The 26,064-nt window shown below is 40.4% G+C and overlaps 1 protein-coding gene and 1 long non-coding RNA gene across 2 annotated transcripts in view; one reads left to right on the top strand and one right to left on the bottom strand.

Moving 5' to 3' along the window:
• Nucleotides 1-18,491, bottom strand: part of AGPAT5 (1-acylglycerol-3-phosphate O-acyltransferase 5) — a 50,924-nt gene extending 32,433 nt beyond the window's left edge. Inside the window, exons 1-2 of the mRNA XM_003805349.5 lie at nt 17,997-18,491; nt 1,954-2,023 (exon numbers count right to left, since the gene is read on the bottom strand). Coding sequence (XP_003805397.2) covers nt 1,954-2,023; nt 17,997-18,215 — 289 coding nt within the window. The 5' untranslated portion in view covers nt 18,216-18,491. The remainder of the gene's footprint in view (nt 1-1,953; nt 2,024-17,996) is intronic.
• Nucleotides 18,492-18,638: 147 nt separating this feature from the next.
• Nucleotides 18,639-26,064, top strand: part of LOC129395841 (uncharacterized) — a 76,323-nt gene continuing 68,897 nt past the window's right edge. Inside the window, exon 1 of the long non-coding RNA XR_010112894.1 lies at nt 18,639-18,744. This is a non-coding gene — a long non-coding RNA (uncharacterized LOC129395841). The remainder of the gene's footprint in view (nt 18,745-26,064) is intronic.

Below are 26,064 nucleotides of genomic sequence, written 5' to 3'. Positions count from 1 at the left end.
ACTCCCCTAGTATTTTCTCAACTTACAGAATTTTAAAAGGCTTTCAAAAAGCAGCCTTCCCAAATCCTGCTGGGATGAGGATGTGGTGCCAGAGCGGTGATACAAAGTCACAGGCACTCGGAGCTACGGTGAAGGGAAGGGGAAGTGGTTCTCTAAACTGATAAATGAAATTCAGGTCAGTATGGTCTGAGTATGAAGCTTATCCTTCCTATAGTACCTTCTAGTCCCAAATACATGCAGAATTGTTTTTTTTAATCTGTTTTTTCATAGATGTTTTCTAGAAGTCCTTAATCTGAAGGAATATATATAAAAGCCAACATGTAGTAAGCACACAAATTAACAGTAGTAGTTATCAATATTATCACTATCAGCAACACTTCCAGAAATGTTCAGAGAACTCACTCCACGAGTCACTACTAGAGAGCTCTATTAATCGAGTGGAGTTCATACTGAAACCTGGACAAAGAAAAGCTGGCAGGGAAACTGAAGAAGGAATTTTAAGAGAATCCTGTTAAACAGACAACTCTACATGAAATTAACACTGGATCAAAATAAAGGAAATGCAGGAAAATCATATCTATCAAGAGCCATTCCCTGTACTGGGCCCACAGATCCCTTTTATTTGATATTTAAAACCTGGAAGAAACATCCATCAGCAGCAGGACAGGAAAAGCAGAATGGTATTAGAAGTAAAACAGCCAATAATGCACAGGCCAGAGTTCTCAGCAGCATTGACCATTGGTTGACTGTTTTGCTATTTTTGCCAAGAGTGAAATGTAATCAGATAAAATAGTGTGAACCAGTCATGTAATAAAGTTGGGGAAAATACTCAGATACATCAAAATTCCTACCAACCCCTTGTAGCTTCAACCCTTGTCCTACAAATCTGAACGTAATCATTAATTCACTAAATTGAGAAAAACGCATTTTAACTTCTTTTACTTTCTATACCTCATCTATGGTATAAGCAGTAATAAAAACCACAAAATCATGAAGAGACAGCTGACAGGAAGAAAATTTTAAAAAAGCCACAGGCATAAGTGATTTCCCTTAAGAGTACTATATTGATCAGGTAGTTTTTAGCTTAAGAGTACTATATTGATCAGGCTGTTTCCAGCTTTGAGCTTCTAGGTATTATATTTTTTAAAGTAATAAAAATGGAATTTAGGAAGTATGCATCAAAAGTAGCTACAGGTTTGAAAACATAAGAAGTGGGATTTTTTTGGAGGGCTGAATTATTTGGAGAATTAAAAAGTACCTTACCCAATGACAATTTCCTGATTCTGCTACTGTGCTACAGTTATATTAAGATGTCACCATTGGGAAAAATACTGCTGACAATGTACTCTTTTTGCAAATTCTTGGGACTCTAGAATTACCTCAAAATACAGAGGTTTTTAGAAGTATCTTAACCTAAAGTATATACTGCACTATTTTGAAGACCAGTTCTCTGCGATTCCTCTGATGGAACAGTAGCAACTAGAATTAAACCAAACCCATTTGAAGAAGGACAGGAAGAGCAGACATTAGAAATGACTAGCATAGTAAGGAAATGAGTACTTACATACCAATACAGCTTTTCTGCAGCTTAGCAATCAAAAATGTAAAATGTATACACACTTCGACCCACCAATGCTACTTCTAGAAACATCACTTACAAAAAGAATGAATACACTATTTAAAGAGCTACACAAAGGAAAAACAAAGCAAGCAAGTAAGAAGATAGCTTACTTACATCCAACAGAGGGAGAAGGTAAGTTTAGGAAAATTCACAGCTTTCAAGTTTCTGACTTTCCAAAAAGTAAAATCACAAAAATACAAGAACAGGTGTAATATCTGCACAGAAAATTGATGTTTTAAAAAACCCACTTCATTTAAATATAAGAACGGTATTTTGAATGCCCATGTGCCATCTGTAGAAAAACCTAGGTTTCATGCAAATGAAATACAAACCTGTGCTTTGATGATTTGCTAAATATATTATATTTTCTTTATTTTTTGGCAAATCTCCATATAGCAATATCTAAAAGATAAAACAAAAAAACATTACTTTGATATTTTAAAACATCTGTAATATACAAAGGAAGACAATGTGAAGAAACTGATGAATGATGTTGTGAATATTTCCATCCATGATTAACAAAAATTAGATTTCTCACAGGAGCCTCAGAGATCATAAATAGCTCAGGTACACAAAGCAGTTACGTATAGTACACGTTAACGGTAATAAATTAAAATAGAATAATCAATATCCTCATGAGAAAAATATAGCAAGCATTTATTGATTGCTAACAATATATAAAACACTGTTCATAAGATATATCTTCCTTCAAAGAGCCCACAATCAATCTAGTAAAAGAGACAGACATGTCCACAGGAACTGTAATGAGACATAACGCAAATACTATGAAAATATGGTACCTTTTTAATGTTTTAAATTTGTTTTTTCTTTTTTCAGGAAACTAAAGGGTACACAACCTTTTTTAATTTTAAAGAACTGTAAACTGCAGAGCAGGAGTATTATTAGGTAGGATTCTGGCAGATGAGATGAAGGAAAATGTTCATGAGAATAAGAACATTCGAATGGAAGCAGTAACCCTGGAGGCCTGTTGGGTACATGGGCAGTGTCGCGGCTGAGGAGCAAGAAGACCAGAAGGGTGGCTCTGAACTGGAATGGCAGAAGTCTTTTGAATTCCACGCTAAAGATTAAAACTTTATTCTGTAAGTATGAGAGAAACATCATTCCAGTTTATTTTTAAACTGGGCGGTAGGCACACAGGTGTTCGATGTACCTGTATTAGTCCTTCTGCTGTTTTGTGTGTCTTACATATTTTACAATAAATTTTTCAAGAAACTGGGAGTATACTTGTAAAGACTTAAAAGGAAACGGCTGCTAATGCTGCTAAGTTTTTATTCTGGGCATTTTTGTTTCTGCATCTTGTCATCATGGATTATGCAAGATTATAAATTAGCTAAGGCTTTTTAGATCTATCTTGTCCATAAGGATTATCTTTTGGTCTTGACACTATTTATTAATATCTTAAAAAGAGAAGAAAGAAAGGGGCAATTAACCCAACAACTTTGCAGACAAATGCACTTAGATAACATAAAGTTCTGGAAGCCAGGGATGTGACAAAGGTTTCCATTACTTTCCTTAGAAAATGCACAGTGCTATGTATGTAGTATGCTTAAATATTTGCACAATGAGTTTTTATTCATAAAGTTTATCGATGACATAAATGAGTAAAACCAATAGCTTGATCTGTTCAGAGTTAAAAGTGACATCCTGGCTTGTGAGTAAATCCCCATTCTCTTACCAACAAGCCAGAATTGCATCAAGACCATTGAGTATGCACTGATTTAAAAGTTTTGCACAGCCCAGGCATAGTGGCCCATGCCTGCAATCCCAGTGCTTTGGGGAGGCTGAGGTGGAGTGGGCGGGCGGGGTCGGTAGGGGCAGGGTGGGAAGATCTCTTAAGCCCAGAAGTTCAAACCCAGCATGGGCAGCACAGCCAGACCCTGTCTCTACATAATTATAACAAGATTAGCCAGGCATGGTGGTGCACACCTGCCCACACTCCTTCAGGAGCATCCAGAACACACTGCACACCTAATGACAAGTCCCCAGCCCCTTAGGGACTATGAGCTCCTCAATGGCCTGATCAGTTTTCTACCCCAAGAGCCTAGCACCAAGCTGGTTTTTAACAGATGTTTACTGAATTATTTACACTTTTGTCACCAGTAGGTAAAGCTAAATCTCATTTTCAAAATAAAGGTAGTTTCGGAATAAACATAAATAAAATAATTAAAGTGCACCAGTGACTTTTTAAAGGCATCATTCTGTAAATCTAGTATTCATTTTTTAAATCACATTAGTTCCTTCTACAAATGTACCCTGCAAATAATTTGTCACTTCAAAATAAGGCACAAGAAAACATACGGCTTTTCTTTTTGTTTTTCATAACTCTTTAAGTAATTTTAAGTTCATTATAATTGCTTGTTCATGATAATTTCAGGTTCATCCACTTTTTAAGAACTCATCAGACATCCCCTACAGAAAAAAATAATTTCTCTTTTCATTTATTAATTCAGAGGTAGCCAATAAAAATGATTTCTGAATAACTATCTTCATCACAAGGGACAAACTAGTTATTCTGCTTTCGTCAAACAAACTTATTTATCTTGCACACACTGGCTTTCAGGAGAAGGCCTGAATTAGACACGGACCAGTTTCACCTCGCCTTCATCACATCTGTGTTGTTTTTAACTTGCTCCCATGTCATATAAACTGCCGATTGATTCTTTTTTAATCTTAAAAACAGGTAGTCATATGGCATCTAAAGTAATCACATGCTTAACACCTTAGCCTCCAAAACACAATGTCACAGAGACATAAATATACAGCATTCTTTGTTAAAAAATATATACTCTTCATTTATCTCAATCATGTCCATTTGTCTTCCACATGCAAATCTTGAAACATGATTTTTAAAAAAAACTTTCGCTGTTGTTAAGTATAGATGATGCTGTTGAAAGAGATCAGAGAATATGCCACACCCAAATATGCTACTTTGGCATAAGGATTATTTTGAGCTGAAGGCACCTGAGACACAGCAGATACAGGAAGAATTCTCTGCCCTTCCCCTAACTGCCTAAGGCAGGACATAAATTTCCCTGTGGAAAGGTGATATGAATTTCCATCTGTAAAGGTGTTTCCCTGTCCCTTATTATGAGACCAGAAACTGGCAAAATAAACCTGCATAGCAAACCTTATTACTATACATTTCCTAGTCATCTTCCCACAATTTACCACCCCTGGGAGCTGAAATCCTCTTCTCCTTTGACTAGTCACTTCTTCACAATTTATCAGCCTTTGTTAAAAATCACATACAAACCCCTTCTTTAGCCAAGCACAGAGGAGCACACCTATAGTCTCTGCTACTCAGGAATCTCAAGCAGAAGAATTGCTTGGCTTCAGGAGTTTGAGTCCAGCCCTGGCAACACAGCAAGACCCCTGTCTCTTTAAAATAAAGACAAAAATAAAAATAAAACCCTCCTTCCCTGTGCATGTAAAAATACTAACGTCAATAAAATGTGTATGCCTCTTCTCCTGTTAATCAGTCTCTTAATTCACAAGCCCTAGCTACCCTACAAGGGTAAAGGAACAGTCTGCTCTCCCTTACACTGTAACATAAGAGCCACTAAGAGGTAGGTTCTAAAGTAATGGACTTCAATTAAGACTTGAATTTGAATCCTCATCTGTCATTTTACGATGAGAACTTGGGCAAAACACCCAACCCCTCCAAACCTATTTCTTTGCCTGTAAAATGAGTGTAATAATAGTAACTACTCCTCCTAGGATTGTAGTGAAATCAGTGAAACTATGTAAACTACTTCATACAACACCTAGAACATAGTAACCAACTAAAATAGGTTAACCTGTCATTATTCTTATCCCATGAAATGGAACTTTTTATTCAAAACTGTGTTAAGTGATTAATGGGTAAGAGAAATAGCTAGCTAGTCTATCTCTCCCCAGTCTTTGATTACACAGAAGTACAGCCATAAAGAATTTCAATTTGCATATGATTACATATACAATTTACAATGTTTATAATTACTTGAACTTTTAAATGTATTTTTATGCCAACGAAATATATTACCAGTTAATCATTATAAGATTTCTGCTGTAAAGCATACAAAAACTAGTCTTTTTCTACCCCGTTTAAAACGTTTCATTGAATAGTAAAATTATTATGCCCTTCTGAAATAAGATCAAAATAGCAAACAGCTACTTGCCCAATAATCAATACAAACGCAATTATCATGCAATAAATGGAACCTAACAGATGACAAAGTTCTTTTTTTCCTTTTGCTTTCTTCAGCAAAGCCTTCTTCATAAGCTTTCAAAATAGTACTTCACACGCAAAACTGTAATGACTAGGTGTTTCGACCATCACGGCTCACTGCTCTCTCATTGTTCTTACCATGTCCAGTGAATAAACTAGCTGACTGCATTCAATGAGATCAATGAGACACATGGCTGTTTCCATAGTAATAAGAACGCTGGTTCTTCCAACTCCAGCACTGCAAGAAACAACAAGGGGTTTTTCCTTGCTAGCCCTCTTATTTTGCACATGAAAAACAAAATCCAGAAAGTCACTGAATCATCAGGGTCTCCATGGTCAGGCCAACCTCTGTACTGGATCTGCGTGATTGATGACTGTCTAATTTTTCTCTTGGTTAAACAGCAGTGTGATCTTCCTGAAGATAAAGACAGTGCTTCCTTCTTCTCAGTGGCAGAAGGCTTGGTAGCATCCATAGGATGAACTTCCTGTGGGTTCTGGCCAATATTGGGGTCATTTAACTCTGCCACATTCAACTTGTGTGCTCAACATTACAAACATGGAGGAGCCTTGTTCCCAAGTCATCTGCCAAAAATCTGTTCAAGTGTCTGGTAACGCCCCTTGACAAGCACTGTTCTGACTTATGATGCTGGAATTACACTGATGTAGTTTTCATTACCTTTAAAATAACCCATGTAACATCATAAGGAAAACTATCTCTATCTACTTTTGGAAAGGTTCTAAGGTAATCTGGCATCAGACATTGTCATTCCAAGTTTTTTTTTGATAAGTTGATCAAATTGTGTCCAGAATGTTCCAGCGATAAGCCCTCGGTTAGCTGGATCACTGACTCCCACAGCACATGGTCATCCTGGTGGACACTATCTAGTGGGGCTTTCTCCAGAATGTAATGGAAATCTGTCTCATTTTCTAGCACTTCTTCCACTACGTCATATGCAGCATAGGTAGAACTAGAAGCATGAGTTCCCCAGAATGTCTCTCACAGTTGGCTTTAAAAAGCAGGACAACCCAATCATGGGTGTGTTCTGTAAAGTCCCTACCACTGATCAATACAACTTGGTCTTCTCTTCAATCAAGAGTCACTGAGGTCAAAGGTGTTCCTGGTGCTTCTCAGGACACGATCACAGACATCTTCTGATCATATCCCCCTTTGCATTGACTCCAAACCTTCCATTTTCATCAGGTTCACTCGGATTAGAACACGATTATCATGTAGAATACCACCATTAGGAGCAGATTTTTTAAGAGAAGATAGAACATCAACGTTTCATTAATATGATCTTCCAGATCTTGTTGAAAATGTAAATAATGAATTCGGATCCAACAGTTTTTCTTAGCTTGTTTGGGTGGTAAAGCTGGAGGCTACCCATCTCCAGGGGTGTCCTGTAATAGTGATGATTCCAGAATGATGCTATTAGCTTGTGCTGATAATGGTGATCTCTGATTTGCAAATATTTGGAAGTGTGAACCACATAATCTACCAAATGACCAACAGAAGATGGTCATAATCAGGTTCCCTCTTGTATGAATGCAGAATTTTGATGAGTAGGAATTCCTGTTCCGGGTGGGAATTGTGATGGAAGGCTTTATGTTTCTAATCTTTTCATCAGATATTGAATTCCTGCTTACTACTTCCCAAACTATTAATTTCCACGTCAATGGCTTACTTGAGGATCCTGCAAGTAGTCTGTCTTTATTTGCCTTTTCTTTGCCATACTGAACTAATTGAACTTCAGTTCTCCCACCACGCATTAGGAATTTTGAACCTAATGTAAAATAATGTGCAAAAAAATTCTTTCTAGTTGGAAGTGGTCTGTCCAAACGGAAGAATATGTGATGTTCTAAACTTGCTTTCCACAAATGTTTACATGCTATATAATTCACCATATTAAATCCTGATAATCTTTCTCCAGATTTATGCAAGTCATTTTCAAAGCTGAATAAAAAACTGTTTGCACTTAAAACAAATTTTTACAATCTTCGACCATGGAAAGGTACTCATTCGTAGCCTGTTATAAATCAGAATTCCTCTTGACATCATTCCAATCATAATTTTATTGTTACTTGATCCCTTGCATAGTGGAATTCAACTCCACAGAGTTCTAAGGTACTTGCTGTGTTTAGGTAATTAACTGCTGCTTCTCAAGGACATAAGCCTATATGTTGCTGATGTAATTTTTACAATTTCTTTTTCAAAATTTTGAGGATGATCAGGAATGAAAGAATAACCTGAGAGGTGGCCTAGCAAGTTCTCTGACTGACTATAGTCTCCAAGTTTAGTCTGAACAGCAAATGAAGCTAAAAGGGCAGCAGTATCATAAGAACAGGGCAATCTTCCAGTAAGAATGTCTTGTTAAATTTGTAAAAATACTAGTAGTGGGCTATCCATGGAATCATCAGCCGCCTGTAAATCAACATAGTCTTGCCCAGTAAAATCAGGATGCTTGCAGACTACATCTAACAGAACTTGCCACTGATCATGTTTATTCACACTGAAAGCTTACACAGTGTTTTCCAGAAGGATGTTACAAGCCTCTGTATGCTGTCTGTCTCACGTCAACTCTGGTGCTCGTATGTTGTAGACTGTGGGTTCTGCCAGCAGGAAATTGGAAATGTGAGGTCACGGCTGTACACACAAGACCTTCATATCACAGCTGCGTCCTCTCAGCTGAAGAAAGCAAGCATCAAAGCCAGGCAGTGACGGGCAGCGGCATGTCTGCTCTACCGCCCACAGCAACCACGTCATGCTGTGGAACTGCCATGGCCTGTGCCACCCAAGAAGGCCACGAAGTTCTTTCTCATACACTCAGCATGCATGTGTCTTTTGGTACTGCCCTTATTTTACATCCTGTCTTTTGGTACTGTTCTTATTTTAGAGGGTGTGTTTTTTCTGAGTATCTATGATGTACCATTCACTGAGCTAGGCAGTTTCACGTATTATCTCATTTTGTCTTCAAAAGAGCATGACAAAAAGTATTCCATTTAAGGACGAGAATCTTGAGACTGAGAAGTTGACACTTACTCCAGATGACATACGGAATGGCAGAGAAATAGGAATTACACCTAGGTTTCTCACTGCAAGATCCCAAAATCTTTTGACTGTGACAAAACTACTCTCTGCAAAAATTCCAAATAAAAAATGTCAAGTGAGAAGACTTCTTATATATTAGAAGCTTATGTAATTTTTTTCACTTTGAATATCAACCACGGAATTACAAGGAACCCGTAAAATAAAATTAAAAACCAACAAAAAATTTATTCCTATATGAACACAAATTAAGCCCGGAAGCAATGCAATATGTAAGTGCACCAAGAGCTGGCGTTAACTACGTTACATCCAACTTTTAGGTGAACCACCTGCTTACATATGCAACAGCTCCCACCCAGTTAAGTATTCATTTGGACACAGTTGTATTCCTCCTTTATTTCCTCAGTTCTTTGTTCATTTCTTTAATTTGTGAACTATCTCAGCATATATTCAAGTTTTCTTTTAAGTGACATCTTTCTGCACTGCTAAATTATGTGTTACTTTAGGGTAGAGACTATGTATTTTGTCAGTCTAGAACATTACACCTTTTAACAGTAGGTGGTTAGCACTTAATATGTGGCTGGGACTTAACACGACTCTCCTTTCCAGGTACCATCACCCTCCTTTCTTTCCGCCCCTGGAATTCTCATGCCAAGCTGGAGGAGCACAGTAACGTCATCTTCCAAATATTACTTACACTTATACACAAATAAGTACTCTAAAATCTTCAAGTAACACTTTCTTATTTGGGGTTTTGATTTCTGGTGCCTACAGAGAAATAGAGGAAACAACATAAAAGGTTGGAGAATTGCATAGGCTCAAAAATTTCAAAAAGTACTGGTTTTGATTCACAACTAAACCAAGGTTTCTCTGCACTGCTGGCTGCGTGAGAATTCTTTTTTAACTTCTCTGACTTTGCTCATTCTGCCTTACTCTTGAGGGTGGAGTCATGTTTCTTCCTCCTTCATCTATTTAAGGAAAGAATGAATCGGACTCACTAGACTTGTGTACCCTGTTAGAGCAAAACTTATCAACTAGTTATGCCATTCAAAAATCTCCATCCCTTAAAAGTGAGATTCATATAATTTCCACAGAAACACAGACTAGAATTCCCTACAGTACTCTGCCTTTTCTCTCTGTTTTGTTTTGTTTGTTTGTTTGTTTTGAGATGGAATTTCGCTCTTGTTGCCCAGTCTGGAGTGCAATGGTGCCATCTTGGCTCACCGCAACCTCTGTCTCCTGGGTTCAAGTGATTCTCCTGCCTCAGCCTCCCAAGTAGCTGAGATTACAGGCAGGCACCACCACGCCCGGCTAATTTTGTATTTTTAGTAGAGAAGGGGTTTCTCCATGTTGGTCAGGCTGATCTCGAACTCCCGACCTCAGGTGATCCATTGCCTCAGCCTCCCAAAGTGCTTGGATTACCAGCGTGAGCCTCCGCACCTGGCCCTTTTACCTTTTTTTTCTTTTGAGACAGGGTCTCACTCTGTCGCCCAAGCTGGAGCCTCCACCTCCCATGTTCAAGTGATTCTCCCACCTCAGCCTCCTGAGTAGCTAGGACTACAGGCACACACCACCATGCCCAGTAAGTGTTTGTATTTTTCTGGTAGAGATGGGGTTTCACAATGTTGGCCAGACTGGTCTCGAATGCCTGACCTCAAGTGATCCACCCTCCTTGGCCTCCCAAAATGCTGGGATTACAGGCATGAGCCACACCGTGCCCAGACTACTCCACCATTTTTGTTAAAAGAAAAAGTAAAATCAAGTCATTCTTCCCATTATTGCCATCTCCAAGAGGTTACAATGTTGCAGAGGAGATGATCCATACATTAAAATACGCTAATGTTATATCAGAATTATATATGTTAATATTACATAAAAGTTACCCTGACAATGAGATGGGGTAACATCATGACAGATGGAGAAAAGCAAGGGCTTGAGTTGGAATTCCAGAGAGGAGCGGTCTAATGTGGGGAGGGGCGGCCCAGAAGGAAAAGCTAGACTAGAATGAAACCAACGAATGGAAAAGTTAACCGGGGCAGAATTTAGAAAACCTTGAATGCCATGCTTCAAACTCCTCATGTTTATTATGTTATCAATTGAAAACCTCTTTTCCCTAAACATTCCATGTTAATTACGCATGTTCAAAGTAAAAACTCCAAGTAATTTTTATAGCCTTCTCCACTAACCCAAGCAAAGAGTTACTTTAAAGAGTTACTTTACCTCTGTATGGCAAAGTTAATAAACACGTCTCTAATTTCAGTGTTATCCTATATTGTAATTGGCAGTTCATGTCTTTCCTAGATGAATACCTTGAGAGTAGGGGTCTCATTTCAACCAATATAACCACATTGCCAGGCAGAGCATCTTCAGAAAATGAGTGCCTGAAACTCCTGGCTAGGCTACTACAGATGTGAACCATGGGTGTTCCCTTTTCCTTGTCTGTAAAAGAGGAAGAATGGTGCCTACTTTGTAATGATGGAATTATTTACATAATAGAACAATACTTGCACACAGCAGCACTCACTAACTGTGAATGAGTGTGTTACTAACCCACCCTCTTCTTTTTCCTCCACATTCAATCACAAAGCCCTATCAGCTACCACTAAAATAGATTTGGAATTCTTTTCAATCTTAACATCCACTCTTTCCACTCCCCTAACCATCATTTCTCACCTGGATGACTACATTACCTTTCAAGCTGGCCCTTTTACAGAGCTCCACACGAATGTCACTTGCTCAGTAAGATTTTCCAAACCCCTACCTCTCACCCACCAGGCTAAACAACCTGGCATGGCACAGTAAATTTTCATTTTCTTGTTATTGTTTGTCTTCCCACACTAGAATGTGACCTCCATAATGGCAGGTACATTGTCTATCAAACATTGTATCCCTTGGTACCCAGGACAGCACCTGGAACAATGTGCACACGGGAATATTGCAGGAGTTAAGGGATCTAGGTTCTAGAGATCCCTTACTGAAAAGTCATTACTTACTATTGAATGGTCCAACTACTAACATCAACCTCTAGTTAAGAAACCATAATAAAATGAGAAAATAGTAAAGGAAAAATTAACTTCTGATTCCACTTGAGAAGCATCAGCTCCACAAAATCAGACAAATATACAAAAGAGGGAAAGTAAACTAGGTATATACAGAGTGCTGTTTTCCCGTGCCTTCCATCGCAATGGCACAGAGGTATCCCCATAGGTACGCAGGTATATTTCGTGCTACTGTACTAAAAAACTCATCTCTAAGAAGTTCATTTAACTAAAGAACCTTCCCACAATTCAAACACTTACTCAAAAGCTCTTGGAAGAAATCTAAAGTTACACACCAAACTGGCACGTACCTAGGAAAGGTGTACGCAGTGTACGAGTAGGGGAAACTTTAACTTTCTCAAAGTATTGTGGCAGTGTTTGAATGTATAATTGCATCTGTGATTCTAAAATAGAAAAATCAGGCATTAAAAAACTATACACAAATGCAACCTGAAATAACTGGTTTGTTCACAGAGGTTTATATTTATAAAGTGTAAAAATAGAGTTCTAGTTACATTTTTTTAGGATTTTCCTATAAGTCTAGTAAGTTAAGCAGTTCCCTAACCAGAATTTAATTGTGTTAGACTGGAATTGTATTTGATTGGGAAATGTTTAATTTCCTATAGTAAAAGTTTTTATTATCCTGCTTAAATAAGCAAATGCAGAAACACACCCAAACCTACACAGTCCTATTACTCTCAGCTAAAGTGAAGGAAGCAATTTAAGATCTATTTAAGGTCTTCACATGAATGGCAAATAAGCAGAGAAGAGTAAAATTAAGGATACAAGGTACGATTCATATTCTTGTTAGGACTATAGGTATCAGAGACGACGCTGGGCAACATTTTGGCAGAAGTGCAGAAAATATGTAGAAGTGTCATAAAAGGGAGTAGACTAGATGACTTATAAGCTCCCTTCTCCAATTCTAAGTAAACATGTTTCATTCTAATGAATGGCTGCTTTTACAGCAAGATTCAGAATATAAATTTAACTCATTAGGAGTTTAGGATTAGTTTGATGAATCAGTGCTACACAAAGAAAGATCCAGTTATAAATGTTCTCTAGATAAAAAGCCTTGACTGTTTCTGAGGAACTTGGAACAATGTTTCAGTTAAGAGTATGAATCAGCTAAGCATGGTGGATCAAAGACGGATCACTTGAGCCCAGGAGCTCAAAACCAGACTGGGCAATATGGCAAAATCTCGTCTCTACCCCCACTAAAAAATACCAAAAAAAAAATTAGCTGGGCATGGTGCTGTGTACCTGTAGTCCCAGCTACTCAGGAGGCTGAGGTGGGAGGACCGCTTGAGCCCGGGGGCAGAGGTTGCAGTGAGTGGAGACTGCACCACTGCACCTCTGGTTTGGGCAACAGTGTGAGATTCTGTCTTACAAAAAAAAGTATGAATCCTTGGAGAAGTTAAGGGCATATTAGAGAAATGTCAAAATCTTAAATTCTTTATCTTCTTTCTTGTGTTTTTCACACTATTTTACACTTAAAGCAGGTCAACTGAAAACCTGTTTATTTTATATAAACTTAAGAACTGTGCATTTTATTGTTATATTACATTAGCATTTGGAGAAGGGGGAATTAGCAGTGAGAGCCACTAATGTAAAATATATTCTGAAGTAAATTCCAAGTGTTACCAACTGATTTAAGCAAGATAAATCGGTAATTAAAATATTTATTAGGGGCTAGGCATGGTGGCTCACACCTGTAATCCCAGCACTTTGGGAGGCCAAGGCAGAAGGATCACCTGAGGCCAGGAATTCAAGACCAGCCTGGGCAACACAGAAAGACCCCATTTCTACAAAAACTTTTAAAAATTAGCTAGAAATAATGGCACAGCAGCTGCTCCGGAGGATCACTTGAACCCAGGCATTCAAGGCTGCAATAAGCCATGATGGTGCCACCGCACCAGAGCCTGGGTGACAGAAGAAGACCCTGACTCAAAAAAACCCAAACCCCAATCTATTACGTGTTGATTAATTTTTTGGCCTACAAATTTCAATGATCAGTTTTCAGTGTATTGCATAGGAATGGGGGAAAAGAAATTTTTTAAAAAAGAAGCAAAGAAAAAAGAATTCTGACATTTGAAGACATCCTATTAACATTTATCAGCTTCAAAAAAAGGCTAAAAAGATTTTTCATTATTTATCATAACGATTACAGTTATTGTTTATGCAGCTATCTCAACATTTAGGATATATCTAGATTCCTAGGATAGAATTCTAGGCTATAAACTAAGATAAATCTAGTTTCACGTTAACTCACGATGATAGAATTTAAGGTAACTTCATTCCTTTTTCATGAGTCCTACCCACTCCTCTGTCAGTACTCCAACTTTCCTTTTAATTTCCCATAAGTTTTCCTTAAACTCCAGGTCAAGGATATACATACGGCCTCTTATTCTGAGTCTCTAAGCATTCCACATTCAAGTTACTTCCTATCCTATAGATAGGGCTTTTAAGTGGCATACAAACCAAACACCAGTATATTCACCACATCATACATAATTAATTGTCTTAGAAGTTATATCACCTTTAATTTATCAAGATTTCAGTTATTTCCATATATATATATATATATATATATATAATCACAAGATGGTAATTTCAGAATCAGTTAAGAATTAAAAGAATACCGAAATATGAATAAGTTGGTTATTATACAGAACACAGATTTGTTCCGAAAATAAAACAGTTAATCAAATGTTCTACTTAAGGGATATGTGAAGGTAAATCTGTAAATAAGAAACTAAAAGATTATGGGAAAGTAAGTAAACTTATTACAGAAAACCAGGTTCTCTGTTAAAGAAAGCAGAGACCAAAGTGCTTTAATATGTAAATACCTAAAGAAATAAGGCAAGTTAAACTACGAAATAACTACAAAATACTGAATAGGCAGAACTATGGAGTTCATTATTGTGGTGGATTGAAGGGCAGCCCCTCAAAAAATGTGTCCACATCCTAAGCCCTGGAACCTGTGAATGTTTTCTTATTTGGAAAAAGGCTCTTTGCAGTTATAATTAAGGATCTTGAGATGAAGAGATCATCCCGGAATATCCAGGTGGGCTCTAAACCCAATGACAAGCATCCTTCTAAGAGAAAGGGAGAGTGAGATGTGAGACAGAAGAGGTGGCAGCAAGGACTGTAAGGCAGAGGTTGAAGTGATGGGGCCCCAAGCCAAGGAATGCCACCAGTCACCAGAAGTTGAAACCCACAAGAACGGATTCCCCCTAAGGCCTCCAGAGGGAGTAAAATTGAGCCTACACCTTGATTTCAAACTGCTGGCCTCCAGAATCACGAGAACTTAAGTTCTATTATATTAAGCCGCTTAGTTTGAGGTGATATGTTTTGGCAGCACAGGAAAGTAACCCAGGTACTTGAATGAATGCCTCTCAACACAGTAGAGAGACTTAACTGGATTTTCAATGAGTCTCGAATTACGTGAAATATAAAAGAGCTTATAAAATTCTTATTACTTATTCTAAAGAAATAAATGGTGAAGAAAGTACCCATTTGAGTTTCAGTACCAATGAGAGATTCTGGAAAGACCTAAAAGGATAAACGAGTTATAAGGAACAATTTTAGCAGCACTGACTGAAATATTTCTCTATCTCAGAGATACATATGAAAATAAAGTAGTGAAATTGGGGAAGAAAAAGGTATTTACCCAGAATCCAAGAAAAATCCAACTAAATTTGTTGGAAGCAGGTTTACCTGCCAAGCACAGATCATAAATCTCATGGACGTACTACTACTTCTCTTCAGCTTAAAAATTCTATGTAAAAGAAAATATTCTTCTGCAAGAACTACTGTGAACCACTTATTTTTTAAACCTAGAGTTGAAAGGTGTAAAAATGTCATTTAAAAAAAATTTATTTTAAAATGCCTCTTTAATGTATATAAATTAATAAACCTTTTATTTAAAAACTTATAACCTCTTAAATTACTAAAACTCCCTTCAGAAATGAGTCAACAATACTTTATACAGAACAAGAGAATCATCACTAGCCTTGCAAACGAAAGCTGATAAAAACAACTCAAGAAAAAAAGAGTGTCCTAACAAAACAAGAAAAGCAAGCTAAAAATTTTAATCAAAACATCTCAGTGACAAAGTTAATGGTACAAAGTCATAGGTAAAAAATAAGGTGACAGAACATCACTATAAATCTTTTTCCTTTGGGTCTTATGTTTGAAGATAGCTATTTATTCCTCTATTGATTTAATCTTAACAGAAACAATAAAAAATATTGAAAGGTAGCTTTGTGTACACAGGAAACCCAGATTCCAGAAAAAGACCCTAATAAATTCAAAATACCCTGCTCTCCGTTACTAAACAGAAAATAATTATTTGTCCCCTCCATACAATAAAAATAAAAATGCAGGAACAAGAAACTCTTGGTTTTAAATTTTTATTAAATGTTCATAACTTGCATTTGATGATCAGTGGGCAATCAGTTAGTTCTAGGATTCCTAAAGAACTTCATCAAGGAACACACATTAAACAAAATTTTGAATTATACTTAAGGGTCCTCAGGCATCCTTTCATAAATGCATGAAAATTAGTGCTGGATGCCAGTTCCTTTGATTTGAATAGACGGTGGGGGGAATGATTAGATTAAATGTTTTCAAAATCACTTGCTGGGAAATAAAGAAGTAAATTGGAGCTCTGAACATCAGGTAAGGTATGCAATTTCAGAAACACTGCTAGGTTTTACAGCCATTTAAAAAAATAAGAACGTGCCAAACCAAAAAATCCTTCAATGGTGTATTCTGCATCATATTGTGTACGCTTTGAACAAAAATAACATAACCCGCCACAGATAGAATTATTTTTTTAAGAGGTGAATGACTTTGTGTTCTGAGCTTATATCCCATCCCAGGCCAGTTGTCACATGATGTGGAAGTAAAAACTTAATCATGATAAAAATCATACATTTAGACAAACTTGGTGGAGTTACCATATAAAGGGAAAAAATTAGCCTGAATTATTGAAATTTTTAAATGAGGCTCATTTTAAACGTCAATTACCAGGAAACCATGATCTGGAACAGTATCTTTTTTTCTTTCCAAGGAGACACTTACAGACACTGGTTTAAATGGAGGCCCTGGCCTCTTCTAGTTCCTTCCCCCCAAACAACTTCCAACTGGGGCCATCAAGGGTCGATCAGCAGTGCAACTGCAAACTAAATATAGTAGCTGACTGACCACAGGGTAAAAACAGCTGCTGTAGGTGGAAAAAAAAAAAGTTAAAAAGACAAAATGATACCGTCCCATTTTCCCCATCCCACCCTAACCCTACCAAGAAAAGTAAAAGAGAACTAGGTGGACATTAGGAATAACCAAGAATAAAGCTGTTCTTTCAAACTGAGAAATAAAAGAAAAAAATCACCTTTTTTTTAATAACACTTCAAATACCTACTGTTAAAGATGGTTTGTTTCTCAAGTTTAATCTACGAATCCAATCTCTACAGAGAAACAGTAACAGAAAGAAAGTAATCAGACAACAGATCACCCACACATTCAAGCCCAGTTAAAGTTGGCAAGAATTGTATCTAGTTAGGCTTCTACGGTAACAAATGTATTCATTTCCTCGCCCAGCTTTCACTTGTCCAGGGGAAAGCACACAAGACCGAATTGTACTTCTGTTTCAAGAGGTCACTGTAAAAGCGCACTTCGGAGGGTAGACGTCTCCGATCTCTTCCAACATGACCACCTCTTTGGACCAAAGGCCAGAAACTGCTAAACGCGTGCCCTATTATTTAAAACGTGCATCTGCACCCACTTTGCTAAGCAGCATCAGACCCAGGCGAGGGGCGGGGAAAGGGGCGGCGGGTCCCACTCGTAGCCTCAGGACGAAGCAGCCACAGCTTCCTAGAGCGCGATCTCGGCAGAACGGCAGGAAGCAGGCGGAGAGGAAGGCGGGGAGGCGGCACGTGCTCTCCGTGCTGGGTCCGCCGGGCCGGCCGGGTGACCCTCGCCAGCTGTGGGGGAGCGGAGAGGTCCGCGCCCTCGGGAGCTCGGGTGGACGCCGAGACCCGGGAGCGGGAGGCGGCTCACCTGGACCCCGGTGTAATTCTCGAAGAAGAAGAGCACCATGCTCTGGTAGACGCAGTAGAGCCGGTCGTCCAGCGCTTGGTAGAAGCGGGCGGGCAGGAAGGCGGAGAGCAGCCGCCAGACCCCCCAGGCCAGCACGTAGGTGGGCGCCGTGCCCAGGAGCACGACGCTGGGCAGCAGGTAGCGCATGGAGTACGTGTGGAGCACCAGGGACAGCAGCATCTTCTCAGCTCGGCGGCAGCGAGCTCCGCCTGCGCTCCCCGCCCGCCGCCCGGGCCTCAGTCGCGGCCAGCAGGCGGCCAATCACCGCCCGGGCCCGGGCCGCCGCGCCCGCCACCCGCTCCCAGCCTCCGCCCCCAGCCGCATGGGCCGCGCCGCCGCCGGGGGCCGGGTAGGCGAGTGCGGGTCTACGTGCGCCGCTCGCGGCGGCAAAGCAAGGGAACCCGCGGCCCTCCCGGATCGATGGCTCAGGGACGCTCACACCCCATGACCCTCACCCATCGCCACATCCCCCTGCCGGGGCAGGGGGCTCCGCGGCAATAACGCGCCTTCTGATTGGTCGCCCGTTGCCATAGTTCCACCTCGGCGGCAATAACACGTCTCTTGATTGGTTGGTTTGGGCCGACAGTTGAAGTACAGCTACCTGCTGGGCGCGCGGGCAACCCGGCTCCGGCCACTGCGCATGCTCCCCAGCTGGGCCGGCTGCGGACGCGGGAAGGGAGATGGTGGTGACTGACGGAGCTGGGTGAAGGTGGGTGCTGGCCGGAGGAGGGTCCGGGTGCCTCTTGTTCTGCTCCCTCCGGCCGGACGTGCGCGCGGGCAGGTTTAAGGGTCGCTGGAGCTGCCTGGAACGCGCACCTGCTGCTCACAAGCCCCTGGGCGCCGGGATGCACACAATTAGAGCAGTGAGAAAGGGGGTGTCAGCGTTATCGGAGGTCTAATTCTTGCAGGCACCTGGGCCCAGGTTGTAGGCAGCTCGGCCCAGGTCGCGGGGCAGCTCGAGTGTCCCCATCTGCTCACTGCCAGTCCTTTGCAAGGGGACGCCGCCTCCTCAGCCTCCCCTCTGAGTGCGCAGCAGCCCCTCCTGCCCGTCTCTCGCTACCAGGGTGTTTCAGAATTAGGGTCCGTGTTTTTCCCCATCACAGTAATGATGATAATTACATGTTTATGCATAGCTGAAGAACAACCGCACAAGGATATTTCCATACTGTTTATTAGACCTTTTCAGAATTCACTCTTGCTTCATTTCCTCAGAGTCTGTTGGACTTGTTTCTGATTTTTTTTAAATAAGGAGCCTCGTTTTTTTCTGTAGTAATTAAAGTAGTTGCGTGCACATGCGTAATCCATAAAAAGCATAGTTTTGTAGCCTTCACTAAAAGCTAGGAAGGCTGGATAACTGTTTTGTTGATGTTAAAGCAGATCCACAGGGCTTTTGGATCTTTCTCCTCCCCTTTGGCTGTAGTAAAAATGGTTTAATATGTAACCCTTTTCAAGGATAGTTGTACTTTAAAAGAATGCCGAATGCTTTACCATATATATATTCCCCCCACCACCACCACCACCATAATGGAAGCCTGTGCTACCTTTAGGCAGGACGGCATTTCAGTGGGAAATTCTAATCAGGGCCAGGATGGTAGCTACTTTCTTTATACATGATTAACATCAAATAACAACATCATTGGTAGATGGTAACCTTTGGGGACAAAGCCAGGTGAATGGAGATCTCTCAAGTAACAAGTATTTGAAGGCCAGCAGGAAGCATTACACAGTAGAAGGAGCTTCTCTCTTTCTGTGGCTGTCATTGCCCTGTACTGTAAGAAGCACTAGGTTTAGTACTGGTGGAAAAAAGTCACGGGTGTGGACAGTGTGCACAACTAATGCTCCTTATGCTTTCTTTAACTGAGACCAGACATCTCTACACTAGAACAGTGTGCGAAAAGATAAAGCAGGTTCTGTGTTCACGTTAGGATTGCTGTGTATAAAGTCAGTAAAGATGTGTTTATGTGTAAATTTGTTACTGTGAATCACCCCAGGTTACTGTTAGTCACCAACTTGTAAACTTTTGTGCAATGTTTGCCATGAAAACACAGAACTTAACTTTCTCTTGTTCCCTCTTTATCTCCAAACCCAGCTCCTGACTATCAGTTATTCTCTGTCCTGCTCCCACTCCTCTCTTCCTGTGAACAGTCACAGATCCACCCTCTCTTTCTGCCACTACCTGGCCCTGTTTTTCTGTTGTTGTTTTTTTTTTTTTGTCCTTTTTCCGTGCAAACCTCTTAGTTGATAATCAGCCCACACCCTCTGCCTCCTTACCTTGTACTTTTGTTGAGCCCTTGCAGTCTGATGACCTTTTCCTCACCTTTACTGGAATGGTGCTTCTTTCAGAGCACAGCTGACTTCCTCCTTTGCATACCCTGCTGGGCACCAGTGGAACAGTGAAAGGTGAATTCTGTCTATGCCTTCCTTGTACAACATTTAAAAAGTAGTTACCTGTGGGATGAAAAGGGGACATACATGGTTCTATGGGAGCATATATCAAGGCAATCTAATTTAGTCTGGAGACAAGGAAGACTTCTCAGTGAAATGGTATTTCAGGTGAAGCTTGAGGGACTTAGTGGGCTTTCCATGGGAGAATGGCACATTTGAACGCCTGAAGCTGAGAAAACAGCATATTCTCATGCATAGCACTGGAGTGGGCCACAATTTTCTTTTTAAAATTTGTTGAGATGCCCCTTGAAAGAATACTGTGTATTCCCATCACACATTCTTAAACTGATATTTAAATGTTTTTATCAGCTGGGCATGGTGGCCTATACCTGTAATTCCAGCACTTCAGGATGCCAAGGAGGAAGGATCACTTAAGCGATTTGTAGAGTGAGGCCTACATCTCTACAAATATATTTTTTTAATTAGCTGGGTGTGATTGTGCATGCCTGTAGCCCCAGCTACTCAGGAGGCTGAGTTGGGAGGATTGCTTGAGCCCAGGAGTTCAAAGCTGCTATGAGCCATGATCGCGTCACTGCAATCCAGCCTAGGCAAAAGAGAAAGCGTCCATCTCAAAGAAAAAAAAAAGGTGGGGAGAGGGGGGCTTTTAATTATAAATTTAAAAAGGCTTTTAATTATAAATTTAAGTAGTTACGAAGTTCTGATGAGTTATGAATGATGTTTTGAAAATAAAGTGATTACAGAAATTTTTTAAATGTATGCAGTGAGTTATAAATATCATAGTGATTTACTATCCACCCCATCATTCATTTCAAAAATACTTAAGCCTTTGACCAGTTGAAAATTTTGCATTGATTATTTTTCTCCCTGAAAATATTTTTATTTCACTTCTACCACAGGATTCTATCGTAATTGAATATGCTCTATCCTTCAAAGTTTTTTATTGATCAGACTGTATCATTAGGGTCCTAAGAAGCAAATTTTCTTCTGGATTGAACTGTTACTATTATTAGCAATACACAGTTTAATCAATGTGTTTCACGAAATCTGATAAGGAATTGTAGGCAAAAAAAAAAAAAAAGTTACAAGAAATGCATCTCTTAAATAAGTTATCTCTGTTGGTGTCCTAAGGTTTATTACACCTTTCTACCTCAGCAGGGCAGCACAATGTAGTAAGATTTAGGATGTGCCAGGTGGGAGAGGAGCCATTATGAAATGCCAGGTGGGCCTGGACTGCAGGAGTCCTCAGGCAGATCACTTTTAGAAGAGTTGGGATCTGAAAACTGAATCCCTTGAAACTCCTCATGACCACGTGTCCATATTCTCAGGGATACGCATGCCTCCATTTGAAGATTGTTTTTACAGAAATAATTGGGGTAAGGGAAGGAGACAAGGATGCTAGGGATTGAGTCTGGAAAGATAGGCAAGAACCAGATGACAGCAGGGTCTTGGGAGACACATAAGGATTTTAGAATTTATCCCAAAGGACAGGGAAGCTACTGAGATTTTAAGGAGAGGAGTGACATGCTTATATTTGATCTTTTTAAAAGTTGTTCAGGCATTGTGGAGAGTATATTTTAAACAGTTTGGAGACTATAGCTAGACTCCCAGCTAGAGAGGATGATAGTAGCTTAGCCTTTGGTGGTGACCATGTATGGAGAGAAAAATGAATCCCTCATGTACAGTGTTCTTGGAAGGAAGTTTGACAGTATGTTCTAAGAATGGACAGCCATATGGTTTGGATCTGTGTCCCCACCCAAATCTCATTATCAGTCTTAACCCCCAGTGTTGGAGGTGGGGCCTGGTGCCAGGCGATTGGATCACAGGGGCAGTTTTCTCATGAATAGTTATCACCATCGCTCTTGGCACTGTCCTCAGGATAGTGAGTGATTCTTGTGAGATCTGGTGGTTGAAAACCATGTAGCACCTCCCCACTCACTCTTGCTCCTGCTCTCCCTTTTCCTTTCACCATGATTGTAAGTTTCCTGAGGCTTCCGCAGAAGCTGAGCAGATGCCAGCACTATGCTTCCTGTACAGCCAGCCAAACCATGAGCCAATTAAACCACTTTTCTTTATAAATTACCCACTCTCAGGTATTTCTTTATAGCAATGCAAGAACAGCCTAATACAGACAGATACCCTTTTAATGAGTCCATCTACCTAACTGCACATCAGTAGCAGAATGGCTTTGTGGATACACAGTACTGATAAGTGAAATGGTATGCAGCAGGTGGACAGGAATAAGTAGCACTAAATGCGTAGTCGTGGACAGATCTCCAGGACACTAGGTGACAAAGCAAGTTGCTGGATGATACATGCACTATGATCCTATTTCTGTAAAAACTAAAAACTTTGGTCACTTCCCATTCATGCTTTTATTTTGCTGTTTGCACAGATAAAACAAGAAGGCATTCCTGTTATAAAAAGTGTAAGCAATCCTATGTTTTGAATATTGAATGAAATGTGGACATTTCCCTCATGCTGCACCCAATCCCACTTTCTTACCCAGAGGTTACAGCTATCTACTTACGCAGTAGATGCTTGGCAATCCTTTGCCCCTTCCCTCCTTGAGGTGACTAAGATGGTCATGCAGACAGCCACCCCTCCCAGCAGAGCCCATGTGATCTAGGGGGAAGCTGACCCCACCCATAATGGGTCACCATCAGTCTAGGGCTGTGTTTTTTTTGAAGTGTGGACCTTGAAGCCTTCAGGCTCCTCAAGACCCTTTCAGGTGGTCCAAGGGAAAAATGTTTTCACAGTGATACTGAGACATCATTTGCCTTTTCACTATTAGATTTACAGTGGTGATGCAAAAAGCGGGGGTAGGTAAATCTACTAGCACCTCACTGGGAGTAAGGCAATGACACAGAAAGTTACCTACTAGTGACCGTCATGTTGTTCATCACCATGTGATCATGGCAAAAAAACACTTAAGAATAGCCTCAATGTGATAGCAAAAAAAAAAAAAAAAAATTCAATTTTATTAAATGTCAACTGTGGAGTACACATGTTATGAATACTCCATGTGACTAAATGGAACTTGCATGAAGCACATGGGAAGCATACCAAAGCTCAATAGCTCCCCTGTAGGAAACAACCTCTGAGCTGCAAGCTGAGAGCTACTTTTTTCGTGGAACATTACTTTTGCTTGAAAGAAAAACTAGCAGATAAAGTGGTGAGTCTGGCAGACACTTTTTTCAAAAACAAATTCACTTCAAAAGAAAATAGTGGGTAATGTTGCCAACAATAAAATTGAAGCTTTCAAGTGAAAACTTGAATCTTGGAAAACTCATATTGCTCTATGAGCTTGACACCTTCTCAATTCTTGAAGACTTTTTTCATGAGGACTGTGGTAAGAGCAACCATTGTGATTTTTCAATACTGTATGATGCAATGAGTCAGAATTTGGAAGGTTGGCACAATGCAGTAAACCAAACCAATGTTTTTTAAATAATGCATGATATTTTAAAATGATGAATGGGTAAATGGCTCTTGCAAGCACAAGATATACCAATAGGTTTTAATTTAACTACAAAAATTTGATTGATATAATTTCAGACTTTACATGGCTACTAACTTTTAAGCAATTACTAGTTCCTGAGTTTTAGTGTAATATGAAAGAAGAATAGTCACATTATCTGAAAAGGCTATAAAAATACCCCTTCCAGGCTGGGCACTACAGGTAGCTCATGCCTATAATCGCAGCACTGTGGGAGGCCAAAGTGGGCAGATTGTTTGAACCGAGGAGTTTGAGACTACCTTAGGTAACATGATGAAACCCCATGTTTCACCACAAAAAATACAAAAATTAGCCATGTGTGGTGGTGCATACCTGTAGTCTCATCTAGCTACTCAGGAGGCTAAGATAGGAGGGTCCCCTGAGCCCAGGAGGTTGCAGTGAGCTGAGATCACGCCACTGTACTCCAGCCTGGAGGACAGAGTGAGACCCTGTTCCCCTGCACCCCCCAAAAAACCCTCCCTTTTTCCAATTACAAATCTATGTAAGGCTGGATTGTCTTTATATACTTCAGCCAAAAATGACAACAACAACAAAGCACAAAACATGGCAGCAGACTGAATGCAGACGCAGGTACAGGAATCTAACTGAAAGATACGAAAAAATAAAAAAGTAAAACAATGCTACCTTTCCTAAATTTTTTATTGTTTTTGAAAATAGTCTTTTAAGCACAATGGCACAATGTTATAAAGCCCAAACTCATATGGTGAAGTACTAGCCCCCTGCCCTGCCTTAGCACTTCACCTTATTTGGCTATGGTCTCCACAGAGGTACTCAAATTAAAATTAGGTCATTAGGTCATTAGGATGGGCCCTAATCCTTCTGAGAAGAGGACATTTAGACACAGACATGTAGGGGGAAGATGGTGTGAAGAGTTGCAGGGAGAAGGGGGCTGTCCACAAGCCAAGGAGAGAGGCCTGGAACAGATCCTTCCCTCTATAGGGTTTATTTTTCCCCCTCAGACTTCACTGATTTGATTCTATAAAGCAAACTGGATTGGGAGGCTGAGGCAGGTGGATCACAAGGTCAGGAGATCAAGACCATCTTGGCCAACATGGTGAAACCCCGTCTCTACTAAAATACAAAAAATTAGCCGGGCATGATGGCACGTGCCTGTAATCCCAGCTACTTGGGAGGCTGAGGCAGGGGAATCGCTTGAACCCGGGAGGCGGAGATTGCAGTGAGCTGAGATGGCGCCACTGTACTCCAGCCTGGTGACAGAGCGAGACTCCGTCTCAAAACAAAAACAAAAACACCACTGAGAATAGACAGATCAACAAGGAAAAAAAAGCATGTTTATTAACGTGCATTCAGGCACAGAAGTCATACAAAATATGAAAAACTCAAATGGCCAGGTGGATGATGCTTTTTTTGATTTTATTTTTTTTGAGATGGAGTCTCAAGGCTCTGTCGCCCAGGCCAGAGTGCAGTGGTACAATCCTGGCTCACTGAAACCTCTGCCTCCTAGGTTCAAGGAATTCTCCCACCTCAGCCTCCCAAGTAGCTGGGACTACAGGCATGCGCCACCAAGCCCAGCTAATTTTTGTATTTTTAGGGTTTCACCATGTTTTCCAGGCTGTTCTTGGACTCCTGACCTCAAGTTATCTGCCTGTCTCGGCCTTCCAAAGTGCTGAGATTACAGGCATGAGCCACCGCTCCAGGCCAGTTGATGCTTTTATACCATCTTGAGGTTACAGAAAGAAGCAAAACAGGTTATGGGAGGAGAGAAGAGGAGACCTGGCACCTAAGGCAGTCTTGTTATGCAGAGGAAAGCAAGGTAGCAGCCCTCAGGAAGAATAGAGGGTAGAGACCTGGCACCTAAGGCCGTCTCGTTATACAGAGGAAAGCAAGGTAGCAGCCCTCAGGAAGAATAGAGGGTAGGGACCTGGCACCTAAGGCAGTCTTGTTATACAGAGGAAAGCAAGGTAGCAGCCCTCAGGAAGAATAGAGGGTAGAGACCTGGCACCTAAGGCAGTCTCGTTATACAGAGGAAAGCAAGGTAGCAGCCCTCAGGAAGAATAGAGGGTAGGGACCTGGCACCTAAGGCCGTCTCGTTATACAGAGGAAAGCAAGGTAGCAGCCCTCAGGAAGAATAGAGGGTAGGGACCT

Source organism: Pan paniscus, chromosome 7, assembly GCF_029289425.2.
Source record: "Pan paniscus chromosome 7, NHGRI_mPanPan1-v2.0_pri, whole genome shotgun sequence".
In the NCBI taxonomy this organism is placed as follows: Eukaryota; Metazoa; Chordata; class Mammalia; order Primates; family Hominidae; genus Pan; species Pan paniscus.
This window is presented reverse-complemented; position numbering and strand designations above follow the sequence as displayed.